The sequence below is a fragment of the Tetrao urogallus genome (genome assembly GCF_951394365.1).
Source record: "Tetrao urogallus genome assembly, chromosome: 6".
Taxonomy (NCBI): Eukaryota; Metazoa; Chordata; class Aves; order Galliformes; family Phasianidae; genus Tetrao; species Tetrao urogallus.
In genome coordinates, this window is record NC_136819.1 from 15929846 (window position 1) to 15951025 (window position 21180).

Genomic DNA, 21180 nt, shown 5'->3' on the forward strand with positions numbered 1-21180 from the left:
AGGCCTCCTATAATCAGGGATGGACATGCAGGTGGGAAAGGGAACAGTACAGATCATATGCACATTCTGCCCTGATTGAGCGCCTTGAAATTCCCAGATGGGGAAAAGTTGCAGATTCCCTAAAACTCTGCAGACATGATACCATCAGATTCAACTTGCTGAGAAGGAATTCCAACGGTGCCGACCCTTGGCTCTTGCTGACACACTGATGTTCCTTATGTGCAGCACCCTTTCCTCCTGACATCTTCCAGCTGCAGGGCATTCTCCCTCTGCCTGTCTTCTTGTGCTGTCAGCAACCTGGAACAAGCAGCACAGATCAAGAACACAACTGAACTACTCAACTCTTCCTGCAGTGGCATCTGACTGTGCCCTTTGCTCTCCCATCAGCCAGGGCTGTTTAGGATTGTAAAAAGCGACTGGGCTGTGTCTGGGAGCTGGACAAGATAAACCACCCAGAAAATGAGCATGAATTTCCAAGGAAACAGAAAGGAACTGAACATGGACAAGAGGGGGCAGCATGGTGTAGTCAGAACACCGATTGAACAAGTGGCATGTAACTTGCTTCCAAGCTCCTGCGCTGATGGTAGAATCTCAGGCTGCTCACTTCACTTCTCTGGGCAGCACCTGGCAGCAGCATGGTAATAAAACATGCTGAAAGCATGTGCTATGGGAGGCAAGATTTATCTACTTAAATCATCACAGTTAATAAACATTTAAGTCCTGCTGTGAGCTTAACAGAGGTGATACAGCAGGAGGGGAAGGGATAAAGGAAAACAAAAGGGTGTTTTTCTTACAGGACTTCAAAGACTTTAAAAAAAAATAAATATGCAAGTTCTTTTGAAAAAACTAAAGATTGCAATGCAAACTTCCTTCAGCTTTATAATGTGTTTTATCCTTCCTTGTCCTTAGTAATAAAAACACTACTTCCAAAACATCACATTCCGTACGGATGAACCACTCCCTAGAGATGCATGTAGATTTCATATTGAAAATGCCAACTTAGAATTTGGGATAGCACACCAAGTTAAATTTGGGATATCACACAAAGTTTTGTGATGAAATATTCAACTTAAACTCTTGAACTTTCAGCAGCCAGCTCTGCCAGAGGAAGATCTGTGTGTTATGACATCCAGTCTATGCTTGGTACTCTAGCCACAGAAGACAGAAGGGCCCTGGAGTCAGTGGGGAAGAACCTATTGCTCCATGTCTTTTTACTGACACACCAGGAAGTCAGCCTCTGACAGCACTTCTTCTTGCCCATTCCCTAGAAGTGCCCACCAGTGATCTACAGCTGGGGAAATACCCCAGAATGACTGTTCCCATCACTAACCTGGCCATGTGCAGCATGGGCTCCATGATGTTGTAGCCAGTCATAGCGCTGCACTCATAGAAGACAGCCTTGTATTCCTGCCAAAGAACACAGCAAGCACCAGTGTCAGCTGCCAACTCTCCCCCAGCATTCATCCACACCTCTGGGCACTGACCCATCTTGCCACCAGAAACTCTGCTGGCAGCACATGGGGCCAGCAATGTAGCTGCTACTGCTGTACCCACCTTGCCAGAACATGAGACACATTTTCAGCTACTGAAGGCCCACACAGAGTGTCTGGAAGGTAACAAGTGGGAGGTGTTTAGGAAGAAACACCATCCCTTTGGGATAAGTGGACTGCCTTACCTTTGTAGTGCAAAGTCCAAAAGATGGGGAAAAGCTCTGAAACCCTGTTTGTCCCCTTCCACACAGGGCCCCCGGGAATGAGAGGATAAAGGTAGCAGCAGGCACACAAATAGAGGCGGCAAGGGAGAAGGCAGAGCAGGTACCAGAGGAACATTGGTACGTGTTTGTATCAGAGTGAGGGCTGAGAGGGAAGGTACCATACTGGGACATGGCTTCAAGAAGAGCTCTCCACCAGTCCAGCTCACAGCTGGAGGAAGGAGCTGTAGAGCAAATGGAGCAGGAGAGCACAGTGGCACACCTTCGCCAGCCTTTCTCCCTCCACCTTGGGTACACTCCGAGTCTCTCTCCCTGTGGTATCCATTTTATTTCCAAGCAGAAAAACCACAGCTCCATCCTCAATGCCCTCCTGCAAAAGAAACAGAGCAAAACACCCTAGAGACTCAGCTGAGGGATAGAAATATCTTGGAGCAGGTCCTGCTCCAGATCACACAAAACAAGAGCACTACCACTGACTTCAGTGGCAGCAGAATTAGGGCTCCTGAAGGAGCTGCCAAAGAATGCCTTTTAAGCTCACTGAAGGGCCATTCCTCAAGCAGCCCCAGGGATTTGTGGAAGGAAACTTAAACCATGGGGATATATTTCAAGTGGTTGGTGTGTACAGCTGGGATGCTGAGAGAGGAAAGGCCGGGAAGAAGTTCTTCTCTGGGAAATAAGAAGACAAAAGAAAAGTCCAACAGTTTAATGGGACAAACTACATTGAAGACTAGACAGGACTTCTTCAGTTAAAACTTTTTTGGTGTGTATGTGATACTGTTCATCTGATGTGCTATCCTAAACTCAACCATCGCTTTCTGAAAAGCACTGTAAGTGGCTAAGCAGCTTTCAATGCTGACATAGGGTCTCTGTACTGTCATACCTAGGCAACTCCTGGAGCCCATTATCTTAGCTAAAACTCCCCCTATGTTCCACTAGAGCATCATCACAGTAAGACTGCAGAATAAGGTTCCAAATTTGACTGTTCTGGAGGACTTACAGTGCCAGAACAGCTGAGGTTTCAAAGCAAGAAAAATTCTAAGATGAGAGAAATGAAAGATGAAAGATTATTAAAGTTACAGATTTGGGGGTGCTTTGTTTTTTGTATGTTCAGTTTAACCCTCCTGAAAGGAGCCTGATTTCCAGAGGCTAGTTTTGAAAAATCTTAACCTTCAATCTTTTAAAGTCTAGAAAAACAGACAAGCTTTTTTTCCTTGCCCAGCAGGTCTGTGAAATTTACAGCACTAGAAACCTCTAACCTGTGCTTATTATTTCAATTTAGGATGTGCTTTTTGACACTCAACACGATCTCAAAGCAAAGCCATTCTTGACACTTTCCCTACAACTTTGAACCACCTGTACACAGCATATTTAAATGATACAGAGGTATTTTAGTCTCAGACACAAACCACAGAAGAATGTTTTTTGTTTAGAATTTGGAAATAAAAAAAGCAGGGGAAATTACTGTAATATTGATAGACAGTCAACAAAGGAAAATGAACAGACAAACAAACATCAACTGTTGAAGTTACAGCAAAAAAAAAAAAAAAAAAGCAAGCTATTTCTAGTATCAGCTATCTCCAGTTTAAGCTGTTTCTAGAGTGTCATCTAGAAAATTCAAAAGGAGTCGGGATGCGATTGTGTGAAGTGCTGTACATGCTGCAGAACAGCTGAGATGCACCAGGGCCAAATATCTTCCCTGCAAACAGACTAAATAGACCAGGAGATTTCCTCACCTGAGCATAGGTGCAACGGCTGCTGTTTGGAGATGCTGCCAACACAACCAGCTACTTCCACATACCACTGTTTTGCCTTGTTCCACTACTTTCTGCTATAAAACATCCCTCCTCATTTAATGGGGTGCCATCATACCCTCAACAAACCCCTCTTCCATACACACTACCACAGGCAGTACCGTAACATCTGCTTTGTGCATCCATCTTCACAAGGACCTCCTGAGGCCTCCAGGAACATTGCTCCCAGAGAGACTGTTGCAGTGAGACCAGAGCAAGGCACAGGCAGCTCTGCCAGCAACAGAAAGCCGAAGGCCCATTCTCACCTGGACGCTGCTCATCCAGTTGCGCACTGCCACGAAGGAGCACTCGGCCGTAATGTCGTACATCACCAGAATCCCATCTGCCTTCCGGAAATACTGCTTGGTGATACTCCGGAACCTGAGCCCCAACAAAACCAAAGGCACTCTCAGAACCACGATGGTGTAATGACATGAAGCAGAACATGATCATCTGGCTGCTAGTGCTCCCTGCAAGGCCTGGCAGCCCCTGTGCATGAGATGCATCCCTTGGAGCTGGCGTACAGACTGATGGCAATTCAGTTAAAACCCTGAGCTTTTCAGAGTCCATCTGTGCAGCAGGCCAGGCAGCCATGAGTAAGGAGCGTTTCCAAACACATGGTGCTGAGAAAGCAGGACCTTTCTAAGTCAGGAGGAAAGAAGCACTGAATAGCCTGCTTAGGTGAGGTAGAAAAAGGTAACGTCTGTAAAAAAGGAAATGGATGGAAAAAAACATGAGCTTTTTTCTACAGTCTGGAAGAATCTACAAATTAAGCTGTAGCATAGAATAAACTAGGTGCGTAATGTCTGCCCCAATGCTGCTAAAACTGCAATTAAGATCTCCGCATCAATACAGTCCACTTCCAATTTTAAATCTATAAAGCAATTCTGTCATACATAAATTCAGATGCTAGAAACAATTTCCAGGTGAAACTCCCACCAGACATCTACACTGTCACGTGGGTTCCTGCTGGAACTACAGACTTGTATTTTGGGAATAAATTCAAATTTAAAACAAACAAAAAAATGCTTAAAACCACTAAGCAGTTTGTCATAAGGCCATGTCGTCATATTGCCTGCAAACTGATGGAAATAAATACAGCATCAGTACCAAGATCTCACTAGACAGCTGTGAATTTCCACCCTGCATAGGCTAACAAGCTCTCCTATTAAGAGCCAAGAAAACCTGCAGCTAGTAGTGACCCTCCTGAACTCTTCAGCTGATTGCCTGAAGCCTGTGCTGTCTCACTACACACAGAGCGTGCCATTCTGGCAGCTACTCCAACTGAGAAAGCACAGACTGTATCCTTGGCAGTCAGGACACACCTCTGGAAATACAGGACATGCCACATGCTCCAGAAAAGAATGTCAAATATAGCATGAGCCGGACTCAGGGGAATCACTAAGGAGTTCTCCCCTGCACAAGAAGATCCTCTATCTGATATAGGATATTCAGTTGTACACATCCAGTTAGAAGTAAGTCAAATCTCTCTAGAAGTAAGAAAAGTTTTGGTTTCTTCCTACTCAGCATCAGCACTGAGCCAAGTTCTTTCTTCCAAGTACACACCTAAGACCTGCTACTATTTCAGAGGCATACTGCCCTTCTGCAGAGATAAATATAGTGAGTTTGGCCTCTAATGCAGCCTAGTCTCAAAGAAGTGTCTCATTTAATGTCATGAAAACTTCCTGATTGGCTACAGCACTAAAAACACAACAGAATAGTCTTTTGAAACAGAAATCATGATTTCTCCAGTATGAACTTGGAATTTGGAAAAGTTTGCCTTGCAATGCTACTTTGTGCATTTCCCAAAAGTCTGTATGATCTAGCTGACTGAGGCAGCATCCCTACTTTCTTGGCACAGTGCAGGATTTTAATATTCCCATGACTTCAGCTGCCTCCTCAAGGCTTGGTCCCATACCATATTTAGCATTAAATACCTTATACTTATTTTTGCCAGGCTCTGTGGTTAACAACCTCCTAGAAAATGCCTCTGAACCTAAGCTTAAAGTACATTATAAATGAAGTATAAATTACATGAGGTTGTGGTGGGCATTTCATTTCTAGCAGTGCTGTAGATGAATATTAAATGTGTCCTCTGCTACTCTGAACTTCTCCAACAGTACTGACGACAATATCTCGTGATGGCCCATGTTTTTGAAACTGGAGAATTTCAAATGAGGAGCCACCACCAAAAATTACATGGCCCCTTTGCCAAGAATTATCACTTCCATGAGTCTATCAGCAGAAATATAGCCAAGCGCACGCACTCCTTGATCTGTCCTTCTCTTTCTTACACTGAGCCTAGCAGCAGGAAATCCTCACATAATTGTTTACCTTTCTTGTCCAGCTGTATCCCACAGCTGTAAAGCAACTTGAATGTTGTCCACCATCAGACTCTTCACCTGGTAATCAATACCTGTCAGGGAGGTAACAAGAACAAGATCAACACTATTGCAGGGAAACTGCCAGATTGACTCAAAGCTGAAAGAGGCACCACCTTAACAGAACTGCAGGAGTTGGAAGGCACCTCAAGAGATCATCAAGTCCAACCTTCCGCTAAAGTAGGTACCCTACAATAGATCACACAGGTAGGCATCCAGACAGGTCTCGAATATTTCCATAGAAGGAGACTCCACAACTTCTCCGGGCAACCTGTTCCAGTGCTCTGTCACCCTTACTGTGAAGAAGTTCTTCTGCGTGTTTGCATGAAACTTCCTATGTTCAAGTTTTAGGCCATTACTCCTTGTCCTATTGCTATGCACCACTGAGAAAAGCCTGGACTCATCCGTTTGTCTCCCATCTGATATTTATAGACATTTATCAGATCCCCCATCAGTCTTCTTTTCTCCAGGCTGAACAGACCCAGGTTACTCAGCCTTCCTTTGTAAGGGAGATGCTCCAGGCCCTTTATCATTTTTGTGACCCTCCACTGGACTCCTTCTAGGAAATCCTTGTCTTTTTTGAACGGGGGGGCCCAGAACTGGACACAGTGCTCCAAATGTGGCCTCACCAGGGTCAAGTAGAAGGGGAGGATCACCTCCTCAACCTTCACTCAGGTTGTTAAGGGCTAGAAGATGTCTGGGCTAACGTGACAGGAAAGAAAACAGAAACAACCCCTTCCAGACCAAATTCCTCATCCTTCTCAGTCAGATTAGTTTGGAACCCTATTTCTTACCGATAGTTGCATTGAGATCAGCCAAGAACCTGTCATAGCAGAAGCGATGGATGAAGGAACTCTTCCCAACACCAGAGTTCCCCACAAACACAACTTTGAAGATACGATCGGGGGAACAACTGGCAGGTTCCAGCACCTGGAGCTACAATGGAAGAGAGAGATGCAGTTTATAAAAGCCCAGGCACAGACTGTGGTTTGATTTAGGTATTAAATCACACACACACAAAAAAAAACAAACCATGAAATATACTACAAATCTATGGAGCTGCAGTTACATGGGAAAAGCCCCCACTAGCAGGTGTTTGAGGCTGTACACTAGGTACTCAGACTCACCCTGCTTTCAGTACCAACTGGCTGTCCTCTAGGAGATAGTGGAGCATCATCCAACCCATCTGCATTTCTTCTACAGTCAGCATCACTCTTCAAAGCCATCTTCAGCTTCTCAGCATCTGCTCCCACTGACCACTTCTCTTGGTCTCTGTTCTTCTCTCCAAAGTTCGTGCTGCCTCTTTCTCCTGTCTTCAGCCACATCCCGTTGCCTGAGAAGTATCTGCAGTTCTTCCTGTTGGGTTCTTCCACTGCCATATCCATAGGGAAGGTGACAGGAAGGTCCGCAGAGGCCAATTGTCTGTATTGAAGCCCACAGGCACCACAGTGGGATTTGGAAGCAGGGGAGAAGGAGGAGGGGGTTGCAAATTCCCAGAACACCCAGCATGATTCAGTTAGTGCATACGCAACACTTGCGGGAACGTTACCTCATGCACTTGCTCCCTGTGACTAAGGTATCAACAACACCTCTGGGAGAAAAAAGCTCCCTGGAGCTATGCTGTGCTCATGTGCTGACATGTATTTCATTCATTTTTAACAGAAATTTCCCACCTTCTAGATTTTTCAAGGATTCTTTTCAACCCACTTTGCCAGTACTGAAAAATGAGGCAAAGTATACAAAGGTGGCAACAGAAGAAAAAAAAAAAAAAAAGATTTAAAAATACAATGCTAAAATAAATAACAAAGGTTTGCAGGTTAGTGAAAAAGGTTTTTGCTGCAGGAAGGAGTGCGAGGGCTGTCTGATTACCCTTAGGACGCCGCATGCAGCAAGCATGCATGTTACTGCCCTCTGCTGACGGTCTTGACTGCCACAGGTGTACAAACTGCAGCGAGCTCGGGGCGCTCGAGCAGACCACACAAACAAGGCTGCCGTACACGGTAAGTGGAGGAACGGACTTCAAAAGACAGCTAGAATAGCAAATTCAACTGCAATCATTGCTAAGGAGCAAGGAATTGTCTTTGCTCTGCCTTGGCTTTCTGTGGTTAAAGAAGAGAGTGAGAAGACTCACAACTCAAAAGGTTTTATCCATCAGAGACCTCCAACGCTTTTGCTGGCCACCAGATTCCATTTGGAAGGAGGAAGCAAAGGCTTACTGCAGTTTGTCTGCACAGAGGCAGCACATCCCACCTCTCTATGCAAATTTTTCCTCTTGTTACAGAGCAGGAATCAAGGCAACAACTCTCGCACCAAGGCTGAGAGATTCACCTGCTGCCGAGTCTGCACTTTCTTTCTGTTAGATGATGCTCACATCCCTGGCCATCCTGCCTGCCCCTGCCCCACATGCCAGGCCAGAGCTGGCCAGCTGGGACCTCTCCCTGTGCAGCACAGACAGACACATCCTCCTGGGCTCAGGCTCTGGGGATCAGTCCCCATCTCCCAGCAGAATTAGCTGCAACAAGGGGCTGAAGCTCAAAAGCCTCTTTAGGGAAGAGAACAAAAAAAAGGGGGATACAAATACAAGACTTTCTGAAGTGATCCCAGCTCTAATGCAACTTATTCATGTGATTCAAGCTACGTGCACAGTACGTGACAGCACTGAGACAGAGAGAGAATCAACAAATACTCTCCTGCCAGACTTCTCTTATTACTAAGCCTTTCTATTTGGTTTGTGCCAACAGCCACTAACAGCATCTTTGCAACAGATAGCTTGGTAAGTAGCTGGCCTCTCTGAGGAACAGGCTTTTGGCCAATACAGGCATGCATGGCACATAGTTCACAAGGGCCAACGCTTAATGCCAGCACGGCTGAGGCAAGCATGCATAGGTGGCTGCTGAAAACACCACACTGTCTGCACATTGAGTGGCAAAAAAAAAAAGGCATAGACCACACAGACAAGGCTGTCTGTCCCAGCTGGCCAGAAGGCCTGGTGTGTCAGGTGAGCATTTGCAGAGGTATGGAGGCAGATGGGCAGGATGGAGCCACCTGGAGCTGGGCTTTCTCCTCAGGGCTTTCAGCTGCTGGAGAGAACACCAGCCTTGTGCAAGTCCTGCCCTCTCCCATGCCCCAGGGACACAAGGTCTGGCATGAGGCACCAACAGACAGGGTTTCTGCCTGAGGAGGAACAGCACATTCAGGAGATGATCCAGGCATTTTAACAGAACTGTCTGGCTCAGAGGCAGCCTGCTTGCCTCCTGTCCCACAGACATTTCTAGATGAGGGCCAGCACCACAGGAAAGCTCACCAAAAGCAGTATCCTTAGTTTCATGCTGAGCCCACACCACCTCGTGCCAAGTCGAGCTTTATCTCCCCCATGTTCCCACAGACAGACAGATAGCACTGAGGCGTGGAACCAGACAAGGGACACAGTTTGACTGACAGTTTTCCAGCGGGCACAGAATGACACCACGGACACAACACAGATGCCCATCTGACCGTTTGACCGGCTTGTCGTCCAGCAGGTAACTGCCTAGCACTGACCCTTTCTTCAAGAGGGGCTTTTTGCTCTGAGGTGCCTGGAAGTTGAAAAGAGAAGGGTTGAAGAATGTCAATACAGCCCAGGAATCTGGCCAGCCCCAGTTCAACTTGCATTGAGAGCGCAGGGCTGGAGCCCCACAAGTAAGGCTCAGAGGCAAGCACAGGATTTGCTCTTCTCAGTTCAGCTCATTTAGCTGATGCAAGAAAGCACCGCTGACACTCCTTTCCCCTTTGTAACAAAGCCCTTTAATAATGCTGGTGACCCAAACTGTAGCCCTCCTCTGTCAGCCACAGCTTTTATTTCTATAGCTTGTTTGCTACTGAGATTCACAGCTGATACTCTTTCCCCACCGTTTTTTATTATGATGATGTTATGTGAGACAGAGTGAATCTCTCCTCTTCTGGTACTCACCCATAGCTGCACATACACCAAAGGGAAGAAAGGAGACTGTTCTGCAACAGGCAATGTACAGGCTCTGCTTTACACGTACATCCTCCCCATGCCTTCCTCCTACTTACCTCCCCACACTTCTTCCAGCCAGTGCTTACCAGCTTCCCAGAGAAGCATAAGGAGCAACAACTCCCTCACAACACTGCTCCTCTAGATACAGCAGCTTTGTCTCAAAGACAACAAATTTTCTGAGACCATACAGAAAAGCCTGTGGCAGAGTGGCAGCTGACCCACTAGCTCTCCTAAATCCATGCCAAAGCCTAGTCCCCTCTCTCACATACAAGCTAGTTAACTGCTCCTGCCTTTCAAAAAATACAAAGTAAGAGACAGTGTGGCAAGCTGCCCACTATCCAGCACTGGGAGAAGGGAGATGTACTCACTCTGGGGGTCCAAACATTTCTGACATGTCCACACAAGTTATTTCTAGGAGTAAAGGTGGGGAAAAATGAAGAGTCCAGCCTTCCAGGCCTGCCTCCAACTGCAGTTCTGAACCTACCAAACAGCTTCAGGCAGCTCCTGACAGGTCTGCCTTCATGCTGCCCACAGCCCAGGGGAGGACTATGAAGATTATTTCTTAAATAACCTCAGTTTCCTTTCAAAAGACAGAAAATTAAGAAGATGCTCTGTGGGTCAGAACCCCCACAACAGCTTTACACAATGCAATCCACCAAGAAGAGATACTCTGGATTCCACAGAAGGCCTCAATCAACTGGGAGTGGGAGCTTAAAGGAAAAAAAAATGTTACATATTAAGCTGGTAAAGCTTCAGCCACAGAAGAAATCTAGCTCACAGAGCCCTTGTCCAGCAATTTCATTTCTAGAATATGGGAAAAGGAATCAATTTAAAACCAGCTGGAAAAGCCACACACCTCAAGCATCATACAGACAACAAGCAAGTGACCTGGCTGGATGCACACGGTGCTGCCCAGGGCTGAGATGTTGTAGGAGGCTCACAACTGCGGACCACAAATCTTCCAAAACAAAAGAACCCCAACTCCATAGTGACCTTTGGTCAACATCAGTATCAGGACTACGTATGGACCAGCCAACCAATGGTTCTCTAGCAGAGATGGGAGAAGAAGCTTTCAGGGTTTGTTCTGAGACCAGCAGGTTCCCTCAAAAGGCACTCTAGACCCACAGAAACAAGGAAACATGTTACAGCCCACTGGATATTCAGCAGAGTCGCAACCTTCAGGCCACCTATGGAGCAAATGGACTCCCAGGCAATCTGCTACTGCGCCACCTACTGAGAGAGGAAGTAGCCTGCAGGGTACATACCTGGGAATAAAGGAGAAACAACGGGGTGCATTTTGCCATTGGTTCTGCCACGCTTTATTGGCCTGCCAGGTTTATGGAACATTTGACTTTTCATAGCGATGGTATAGGGACAGACATAACGTTGCAGCTGTACAACACATAATGACAAGGATTCCACAGCAAGAACAGCATGTATGCAAGCATTTTGGATGGGACAGAAAATACAAGCATCTTCTGGTTTATCGGTGAAATACAAATACATGTTCAGCGTAATCAAAGTTCCCAAACACTCTTCACAATGAGCAGACACGAAATTTGCTCATCCAGGGCAAGACCTCTATCAAATTGCAGCACATGAGGATAACTCCATAGCCAGATGGGTGCAAAATGGAGCACCCCAAAGCAGTTTGCACGCAAGCAGGAATAGCCACATGTTGCTATGTGTGACTGAGCCACCAGGGCAAAGGTGTGCCCCATGCCACGAGGCCAGGTCTGCCCACCTAGGCAAGGCCAGAAGCTCTTACGAAGAGCAAGGCTCAATAGCTGTGCACTGAGAAGTGCAAAGGAGCAGCAGCTGGCTTGCTGTCAGCCACATGCAACCCAACTCGTCCTTCCAACCATTTCAGTCTTTGCTATGAAAGAACCACTGTTTGTCACAACTTCATTTCACAGAAATAACACAACCCTTCCCAACATGAATGGAGGATACTAAGGCCTTAGGTTTCCTTTTAGCTTGTGAAAGCACTGATACTGTCTGCCAGACATCACGTTACCCACTAGGGATACACAGCAGAAGGCTGGACTCTCCTCTTTGCTGCTGTAGGAAGGACTGCTATTTCCTCTCCCTCTAACGGCAGGACAGTATGAACAGCAGATCTTCTGCAGGTACGTAGCTTTCCTAAAGACTGAAATAAGAACAGCCAGCGAGATGCCCTAGCTGACAAAAGAAAAAAATCTTATTCCAGTGCAGGCCTCGTCTGCCCAACATTATGCTGTCAGATCAGCAAGGTGGTAGCAGGAGCTCAACCTGCTGCTTGATCCCTAGTGCCAGCACAGGAAAGAGAAAGGAGAAAGTGGCTCCTCTATACTACAGCTCTCTGCAAGGCCCTCTCGTAGGTCCACCTGCAGCAGACGTTTCAGAGCAGCCATGAGTGGGTTCTAGTGGGGAAAAGGAGAAGAGAGGAGAAGCAGACTAAATTTTCACACAGAGGCACATACCTGAAACATGGTCTCCACGGGTCACCCACCCACCCAAAATGAACCCAAATTCTGAATGATGCACATGGAAAGAGGAGAATGCACTGTTTTCTTTGCCTGCTTCCAGTGGGCTCTGTTAGAGAGTGACTGTGTTTATACTTTTCCAAGAGGGAGCTCCAGCACATGTGCATGCACAAACACACACATACAGCAGCTTCAAAAAAGAAAAAAAAAACATCTTTCTGTTTTCAGAAACACAGCCACACAAGTGCATGCACACGTACCTCATCTTTATCCATAACACTTATGGAAGCTATTTCCTACAGCCACTTCTCTGCTTGAAGATGAATTCCAGCCTCTCTCCAGTAGCTTCTCCTCTGTAGGGTACTTTGTCTCCTTTTTGGGCACCTTCCCTGCACTTCCTTTTGTATTCCCTTATAAACCAGCTATAGAAGGTCTGTCCCAGCCTACTGCTGCCTGTCATCACTGCAGGACAGCTAATTCCAGATCTGCAAGGAGAGCATGGTGGCAGAGCCAGTAAAGGCACATGGTAGCAGGGATGGGTCCAAGACAGGTACAGAGCAGCTTTAACAGTGACTTTTGTGAACAAAAAGACTTTTTCATGAAAAAATAATAAGAACTGAAAAAAAAAGATCACATATCTGTACTTGCCTTGCAAGCTAGGAAAGGCCAAAAATGGTACTGACTGTCCTGGATGCTCCCCAAGGGCCCTTATTGCACAGGGGCCCACTGCTTTCCCCTAGCCTTCTGAACAATGCCTCACTGCTGCACCCTCCCTGCAGGAATGAGGAGCTGCCCCCAAGGAATACCTGAAAACATCTTCTACAAGCTCAAGGGGTCAGAGAAACTCTCAAACTCTCCCATGTCCCGCCACTCCAACTCAGCTGACAGCACATCTGGGAATTCATCTTCCTCACCAGCCAGCTGTCAGGACTTGTGCAGCTCTGCTTCCTGCCTTGCAGGTGCCCAATACTGGCTACAGAGCCCAAGCCCAGCGCGTGCAGCAGGCAGCACCCACTGCAGCCCTGCACACAGCTGCATTGCAGTCCCAAACTAACACGCCTTGGGTTACAGCCAGGCAGCTGGCAAGAACAACCAGCAGAGCTTGTCTCTGGCACGGGCAGAGCGGTGCCACAAAGTCTGTTTTAAGCACCACACCAGGCCTTGTGAGGTCAGGTCATTGTCCCCCGTGGATGTGAGATGCCCCCAAGTGGTGACAGCAACAGCAGCAGATGAAAGGAGGGTGGTTGGGAATTAGGATTTTCTTTCTTAGACTAACCGGCTTCTTGGCTTCAAAAGTGTCACGCTCATCTCGAAGCTTCTTGTTCATCTCTCTGCTCCAAAAAAAAAACAAAGGAGAGAAAAAACAAAGCCCTCATTGAAAATAGGATAAAAGACCAACGTTTGAAAGCTAGATGGAAAGGCAGCTAGGGGCACAAATGAAGATACTTGGTAATGTTGGTTATGTTGAGATTTCCATGCATCCCAGTTCAGTTAACAGGCAGCAGGGAAGACTAAATTCCTCCCCTGGAGGAATTATTCAGTAACACAGTACAGCCTGTACCCTGCTGGAGCTGACCAAATTGCACAAGTCTATCTGGGCCTAGAAAAATAAGCAGTGTGTGAGTGCTGCTTGAATGCACTCCCACAGCACTGACACCACAGCACTGCCAATGAAGCAGGGAACGAGCTTCACTAGAAAGGCCAACTCTCCACTTCTACCCCCAAACTGACCATTGACCACGTTGGCCATTCAGATGGCCACCAGCAAGAAGCAGGATCTGGTCCAAGTCTGTCCCTTCTGTGCCCAAGGGTTTGACATCAGCCCCAGGCCTGTTCCTACCTGAGGAGCTCCAGTTGCCGAAGGAGGCTTTGTTTCTCTTTCTGCATGTTTTTGGAGACTCTGAACACATCCCTAGGTGAAGAAGGAATAAATCAATAGGAGACAAAATGCAAAGATCCCCTTCTCAGGAACACCCGCAATATTCACAAAGCTGAAGGTCTTCCAGGAGGACTCAGAGGAAGGAGCATTGCCATGGGAGCTGGGATGCCTGAGTTTTACCCCAGCTCTCCAGCTCTCCTCTGGCATGAGGGCAGACAATCCACTTTCCACTTTCACATGTCTGCTTCCTCAACTGCTAGAGATGGGAAGGATGCTCTCTGTCATCTGGAACTGAAACATCCCCTCGTTGCAGCAATGTATTACTAGATTAAGCTCATAAACAGGAACACATGTGATTAGCATAGAATTTGTAGGAATTTTACAGAGGCAATGATGAACTGGAAATTAGAAGGAGGACAACTCTCAGCTGAGGAACGTCTGTAATTTTTACAGTAATTTTAAAGCCAACTGTCAATGAACATACTCATTTCTCACTACTGGCAGGTGAGAGGTAGCAGTAACACCGCCTGTTCATACCAACACCACCACTGCAGTGTTACTTCTCTTCCTCAAGAGGAGACGGGCAGTTGTCTGATAAGACCACAGCTTCTAATTAGAGAATCTTATCCTTTAACTACTTGCACACCTGTCCTCTGCCTGTGTCCCTGCTCTGACAGCCCACACAGCTGCTTCCCTTTCCATTCCCACCTGTCCTTCTGCTCTTGCTCATTCTGGGCCTCTTTCTGCAGCTTCTGCAGTTGTCCCTTGACAGCCTCTAGCTCCCATTTGCTTTTCTCCAGCTCCTCCAGTAGGTTTTCATTCAGGTGCCGGAGCTTTTCATTCTGCACACGGGTCTCCAGCTGCTCTGAGTTCAGAGACTGCAGCTGATGTTCCAGCTGCAAAGGGAGAGGAGGAGTTAAATAGAAAGGGTTCTGAGCTACAATCGTGACTATAAAAACAGGCTGAAAGAAGGGAGGAAAACACAGCTTAGGTCCACAAGAACACCAAAGGTATCAAGAAGGTGAACTGGAAGCAATTATTTCTCATCAGCGCTAACACCAAGGAACAAGCAATGCTGTTAGGCTGAGGAAGTTCTTCAGGCAGAGTAGAAATCTGAGTGCAAACGAAGGTCATAGGAGGACGGGAAAAATTTGGGTGGAAGCAGGGCTATGTCTGTTGGGAGTTATTAAGCACAGATGTTAAAATGCATCCTCGGGTTTAGGGACTTCCTGAGCCCATGGCAGCTGAAAAAGGGATGCATCAAGGTGTTGGGGTATGTCACACTACTCATACACAGAGAATTAAGTGACCTGGTGATCTTCACTCGTGTTGAAGATAGAGATTCGGGCTAGAGGGGTTGTTTAAATGCTGCTGGGGCACAGCTTCCCACAAGACACCAGCACGAATAACAGGCCTAACTTCAAAAGTTAAGTCTGCTCCCTGTACTCAGCCAGCAACATGATCATTTGCAAGTGTCTGGCATAGGCTGGCAAAGACACAAAGACAGACGCATCAGTCAAATTCACTTGTCTCAGTCAAGTAGGGCATCACTGGAAGGATCACACTGATATTTCAGTATCCAGTCAACCACATTTGCTAACCAAGGCCCTCTGCTGAATTTGGTGCTACAAAGAAATGGGAGTACACACAATCCGAACTCATTTTCCACAGTCACTTGAGCTGAATGTACTGTTTGTTCCCAGAAGTTCCGCATATACAAGCGTGTTTAGCTCTTCAAATACCCTGTGCGACAACTTCTTGAGTGCACAGAGGGAATGTTAGGTAAGGGCACAGGGAGAAGAGATCTCACCAAGGGACAGGTACCCCTGTGAAAGCCAAGCATGCTTTAAGCACACCTTTTCTGCTCCTTCAAGTAGACTCCCAAAGGGAAAGTAAAAGAAACACGCTGTGACACAGGATGAAGTGCTTTTCTCTTTCCTGCCCTGCTCTCTGCAAAAACACGTGTACAAGTCATGAATAGAGCTCACCTTTCTCAGGTTCCTTGAAACATCAAAGCCCTACATTTCTTCCCACTGCAACTACAAGTACACGTCATGCTCAGCTTTGGCTCGAGAGTTCCAGTCCTTTGGACATCATGGAAAATTTTAGCACAACCGCATATGTTGAGCAGACAAGTTCAGAGTAAGAAACAGTAACAGCAGCCCACAACCTCTGGATTTTTCAATAAGCCAGAGGATGGGATTTAAATAAAGCATGTGCCCCTCCCTGAGAATTCTCAAAATCACAAAGAACTCTGGTTTTATGCTGTCTGTACACTGACTCTGCAGAGTAGCACAATCACAATGTTGGACTTCCACCACAAGAGGGACCTAGCTGCTCGTGTAACTTGGTACAAGCCTCCAAGATAAAGACATCAGAAAAGCTCAGCTGAGTGAGAGTGTCCACACACTGCCCCGACCCACAGCAAGAAGAGATGCTAATTAGGAAGAGCATGCACAGATAGCCACTATGGTCTACACCCCCAGCATCGATAGGTCTTAGACTAAAGATGATGGAATCTGTATCCCTGACTTTTCTCCCTTTCAGTATGTTTATGAGCCTGCTGTCCATCAGTTTGTCCAATCTGTTTTTGAAGTGCTAATTCACAACCTTCTGTGGCAAAATTTCTATTATTTCTATTTATTAATCCACAGAAGTACAATCTTTGAGATCAGCCTCCTACTTGTCTTGTTGAGTGTCCTTCATCTGTGCTGTTGCAGGATTTGAGGAATAACAATTGCATGGGGACCTTATCCACAACCATCCTCAATCTGTAAAGCTCTGGTATAACTTCCCTCAGTCTCCTCCATTCCAAAATTAGGGTTAGGCTTTCCTAGTTTCTCTTCCTAAAGCAAATGCACTATTCCCTTTATTATATCAGCAACCTGAACCTTTATTTCTCACACTGGAGTTAGAGGAGACCAAAACTACAAACCAATTAAGAAAATGACACCCTCTATCTTATTCTCATTACCATTCCTCATGGCATCTGAAGTTTTATCAGCTTTTCCAGCTGCTGTACAATGAGCTGTTGAGTTCAGAGAACTTCTGTTTCACCCTCATCACAGCTAGCTATCCAACTTGGATATCTCCAGTCACCAGAACCTTCCACGTAATTCCAATGACTTCTTTCTGCAGCAGACACATTCCAGTTTTCCAGAGAAGAAGGGAAAGACATCCAAACTGGACTACCATGTACAAATGCCCATGCCTGGGACTGACAAGCCAATGGAAAATTTCTGCTTTGATCTTTTTATTGATTGGTTAATCAATACGTCATTAGGTACTGAAATGCAAGCATGCAGTACATGCAGCTCAAAGCTTCAGGGAACTGTTCCCTCTGGGTTATTTTGGAGCAGCCAGAAAAAAAACTATTTGGCTCTTGCATATCTATACACAGCTTTCCTACACACCACAAAAGGCGCCAAATTCACAACTTCCAAATCTTTACCTCATTTTCCTTGTCAAATTAAGGTATTATACAAGAGAAACCAAAGCAGATGAGAAAACGAGGGCCAAGATGTTCACAGGGAGACATTGCTGTTGCAGCCAAACTAACCCACTTCAACACCTTCAGAGATGAGCAAAATTAGGCTGGCTCATACTGTCAGCAGACGAAAGCCACCCTCATCCAGAAAAGGTCTTTATAGAAATACGGTAGAAGGCGGCACACTTTAGAAAGGCTTTGGGCTCTGTTACCTTCTTCTGTCGATAGAGGATTTTCTCCAGCTCTTGCTCTTTGCTGCGCAGTTCCTTTTGGAGCAGGTTACTCCTGTTGTGTCTCAGTGCTTCCTGCAAAGATGGAGACACACAGCTATGCACGCCCAGCACAATTAAGAGCTGCTCCTTAACCGGATGAGCCACCCTCCCTGGCTCAGACCACAGAAAGTTTGACTTCGGCCAAAAGAGATGAGGTACCTGGCAGATTAGCCTCTCCCTTTCTGCTTTGATCTGTTGCTCCATTTCTTCATAAAGGCATCTGACTTCCCGGTCATGGTCCGTCTCCTTTCTACGAAAGAGAAGGTGCACACATATCACAAGAGAGAAAGAGAATGCAGAAAACAGGAGAGAAGAGTGCAAAGAGAGTCCTACTAAGAGCTGCGTGGCATTGCCAGAAAGTTACTTCACTTGGTTTTTTCACCAGATCAAATGTTATGGGTGTGTGCTGCTACAAAACAAACCTCTGGCAATCAGGTCAAGATAAACAGTCATTTCATTACAGCAAGTAAAATCTCAATGTCCCGTAACCCAGCCTCTCCTGACACTCGAGGCAGAATATAACACTTGTAATTTCATCCAAATATCAGCCATTTCCAGACAGTAAGTAGCAACGATGTTCTCCTTACCGCTTCAATGCCCGCTCCATAGACTCCTTTTCATGATTCACCTCCCTGATGTACGAGGAAACACGCAGCAGAAACTCCTCAAAATTGGCCAAGAGCTCCGGACGCTCCTTTCGTAGCCGGGCCCAAAGATCTCGAACCTCGCTAGGACTGGAGCAAGCATACAGCAGAGAAAGAAAGCAAATGAGTTTGTGTCATCTCCTGGATTGTTAATCTAATTCCAGCATGCATTCGGGGGAGGGCAGACTGCCCTTGTCCTGTCACCTCCTCCAGTACACCACACAGCAAAGAGGTTAAAATAAAGTGCGAGGTTAAAATGGAGGAGGTCATCTGAAAGACAAAAAGTCACCTAGGAAGCAAATCTGGAACAATTATTTTCCAAGTATTCAGTAATAATATATTTGGTGTCTAAACCAAGATTGGAAGAGATGAGCATTCAGGAAACTCCCACAGCCCAGGGATTTTGGCACACATCACACAGGTGTCACTCTCACACCATGGCAGTACAAGTGGATGCTACTGCCATTCTCTGTCTGTTCATCTAGCAAGGTTGGAAACTAAGTCACAAACTAAAGGAGCAAATTTTTCATGATGTTACTTTATGGATAATGTAACAGTCAAGATCAGATTCAGTAGCAAAACAGTGAAGATCAGATTCCTTCTCCCCCTGTCATTAGCTTCTGTTTCCTGTTAATTCTTTATAACAGCTGCCTCAGCACAAAGGCATAACAGCAACCTCTGAACTCATTGTATAGAACTGTCAAAATGAGGATAAGACTTAACAAACTTAAAGACCGGATGCTTCACAAATTGTTGTAAACAGCACAGGCTACTTAGCCAAAACAATTGTATGGCTTTCACAGTGTCACTCCTTCATTTGCAGCATTCAATTTTTCTTCCAAAGTTGTTCAGCATTAAAAGAAGCATGCAGGTGCTTTGCATCACAGTGCATGTGAGACAGCGCAATCTGTTTCATGACAGATGCAGCTCTGCAAACAGCAAAGTCTTTGGCTCTCAGCTTCTGTCTCCAATCCTGACTGTTTCCAACCCCTGCTTGGAGCAGAGCTGCTCCCAGCAAACTGGTGCCAACTGCTGTACTATGAAGCCTGGAGAAAAGAAAAAAAAGAAAATACCACCACCAACAAAACCCCATTGCCACACAGACTGTGGGACTACCCCAGCTCCAACACATTTGCATCAGTAAGAAGCAACCACAGAAAATGCTTCACTTTGTAAGGCCCTAATAAAAAATCTACAGGCTAGCAGCTGGATGACACTGAGTCTGTAAGTTCTACTGAGGCCACAAGTGAGGGTATTGATACCAAATTCCAAAGCTCTGGTGAGCATCTGCTCATTTCAGCTTCTTACTGTTTTCAAGATCAGCTCAGTCCCCCACAATCCCTTGAGCACACATCTTTCAGGCACAATCTTAGAGTTAAGATTTTCCAAACATATGTGAACGCTCACAGGCCCTCTTGGAACAGACAGAACACACATCCTCCTTACCTTGTCTAACCCTCACATGCTTCTTTTCATCTGTTGCATGCAGATGAATTTCCACATCAATTGCTACATCTTACAGCTGTGGTATGAACTTAAAGTTTGGGAAACAATTTGTGAAAAGCATTGCACTGAAGGTAACTTATAACTGATGAGACAACCCAGACTTCATTACATTTGTTAACAACAAGCATACAAAAAAAAAAAAAAACAACAAAGAAAAAAACAACAAACCAAGGAAGAACTAAGCAGTACTTCAGGAGCAAGCAGCTCAGTTCACCTCCTGGATGTTTGCTGGTACTTTCAAGTTTTGGTACTGCAAGATCGAAACAAGGTAGAGGTAAGGCCACAAGACACCCCTACTTACTCTTCAAACACCTGGGCTGCTCCAAGCTGCTCCATCATGGAGCAGAATCGTTTCTCTTCATCGTCTGCTGGGTCCATGTCATCTGACCAACCTGACTCAAAGGTCTCCTCGTGACTGGAGCGATCTGTCCTTCCAGCCTCTTGACACAAGTCGATTCCTATTAACTTTCCTGAGGAAGGGAAGAAGGAGAAAAAAGTCAAACTGGATGTCACTGCTCTGTGAGAAGCTGCCTGCACTCTACTGTTGTACAATACAGCTCCTAGTCAGTAAAGAGCCTCAGTTCTGACGTGCTGAGTGATGTCAGCGTCCAGTCTGCAATGCTGGGACTGAAACTGGCTTCCAGCCTGACAACAAGCTGTAATGACTCTGCTCACATCTGTGCTAAAATGACATACCACCCCCAGCCTTGGATCCTCTGCATGTGAAACGTGGCATTTGGTCATTCCGCTCCTGTGGAGCCATGCTATGAGGATTCAGTTGCCAACGATGCCACAAACTCCCTCTAAGATTGCAAGCCAGGCACTGAACAGCTTCACGCCTCAGTTTCTCAGTTCACAAAAAAGTATCAGGGAGATCATTACCCTTCTCTTCCCTTCCAGGATGCTACATCTGCTCTGATTTACATGCTACAGGACAGACTGCCTCTTGCTGGGACTGTGGAGCGTCTGAACAAAACAAACTTATCCTCTGAACAGCCCTCCAGCCCCATCCCACAGACGTACCAGTTCCAGCTTCCCAAATTCT

At 46.1% G+C, this 21180-nt stretch overlaps 1 protein-coding gene across 1 annotated transcript in view; it reads right to left on the minus strand.

The window, feature by feature from the left end:
* Nucleotides 1-215: 215 nt before the first annotated feature.
* The window catches only part of CRACR2B (calcium release activated channel regulator 2B), a gene marked incomplete at its 3' end in the record, with an annotated part of 35965 nt that continues 15000 nt past the window's right edge, over nt 216-21180 (minus strand). The window contains exons 4-18 of the mRNA XM_079536934.1: nt 20437-20605; nt 18573-18719; nt 18145-18235; nt 17926-18018; nt 14935-15122; nt 14188-14259; nt 13624-13678; nt 9378-9457; nt 7010-7304; nt 6677-6818; nt 5836-5917; nt 3768-3882; nt 1974-2081; nt 1331-1407; nt 216-297 (exon numbers count right to left, since the gene is read on the minus strand). Coding sequence (XP_079393060.1) covers nt 216-297; nt 1331-1407; nt 1974-2081; nt 3768-3882; nt 5836-5917; nt 6677-6818; nt 7010-7304; nt 9378-9457; nt 13624-13678; nt 14188-14259; nt 14935-15122; nt 17926-18018; nt 18145-18235; nt 18573-18719; nt 20437-20605 — 1796 coding nt within the window. The remainder of the gene's footprint in view (nt 298-1330; nt 1408-1973; nt 2082-3767; nt 3883-5835; nt 5918-6676; nt 6819-7009; nt 7305-9377; nt 9458-13623; nt 13679-14187; nt 14260-14934; nt 15123-17925; nt 18019-18144; nt 18236-18572; nt 18720-20436; nt 20606-21180) is intronic.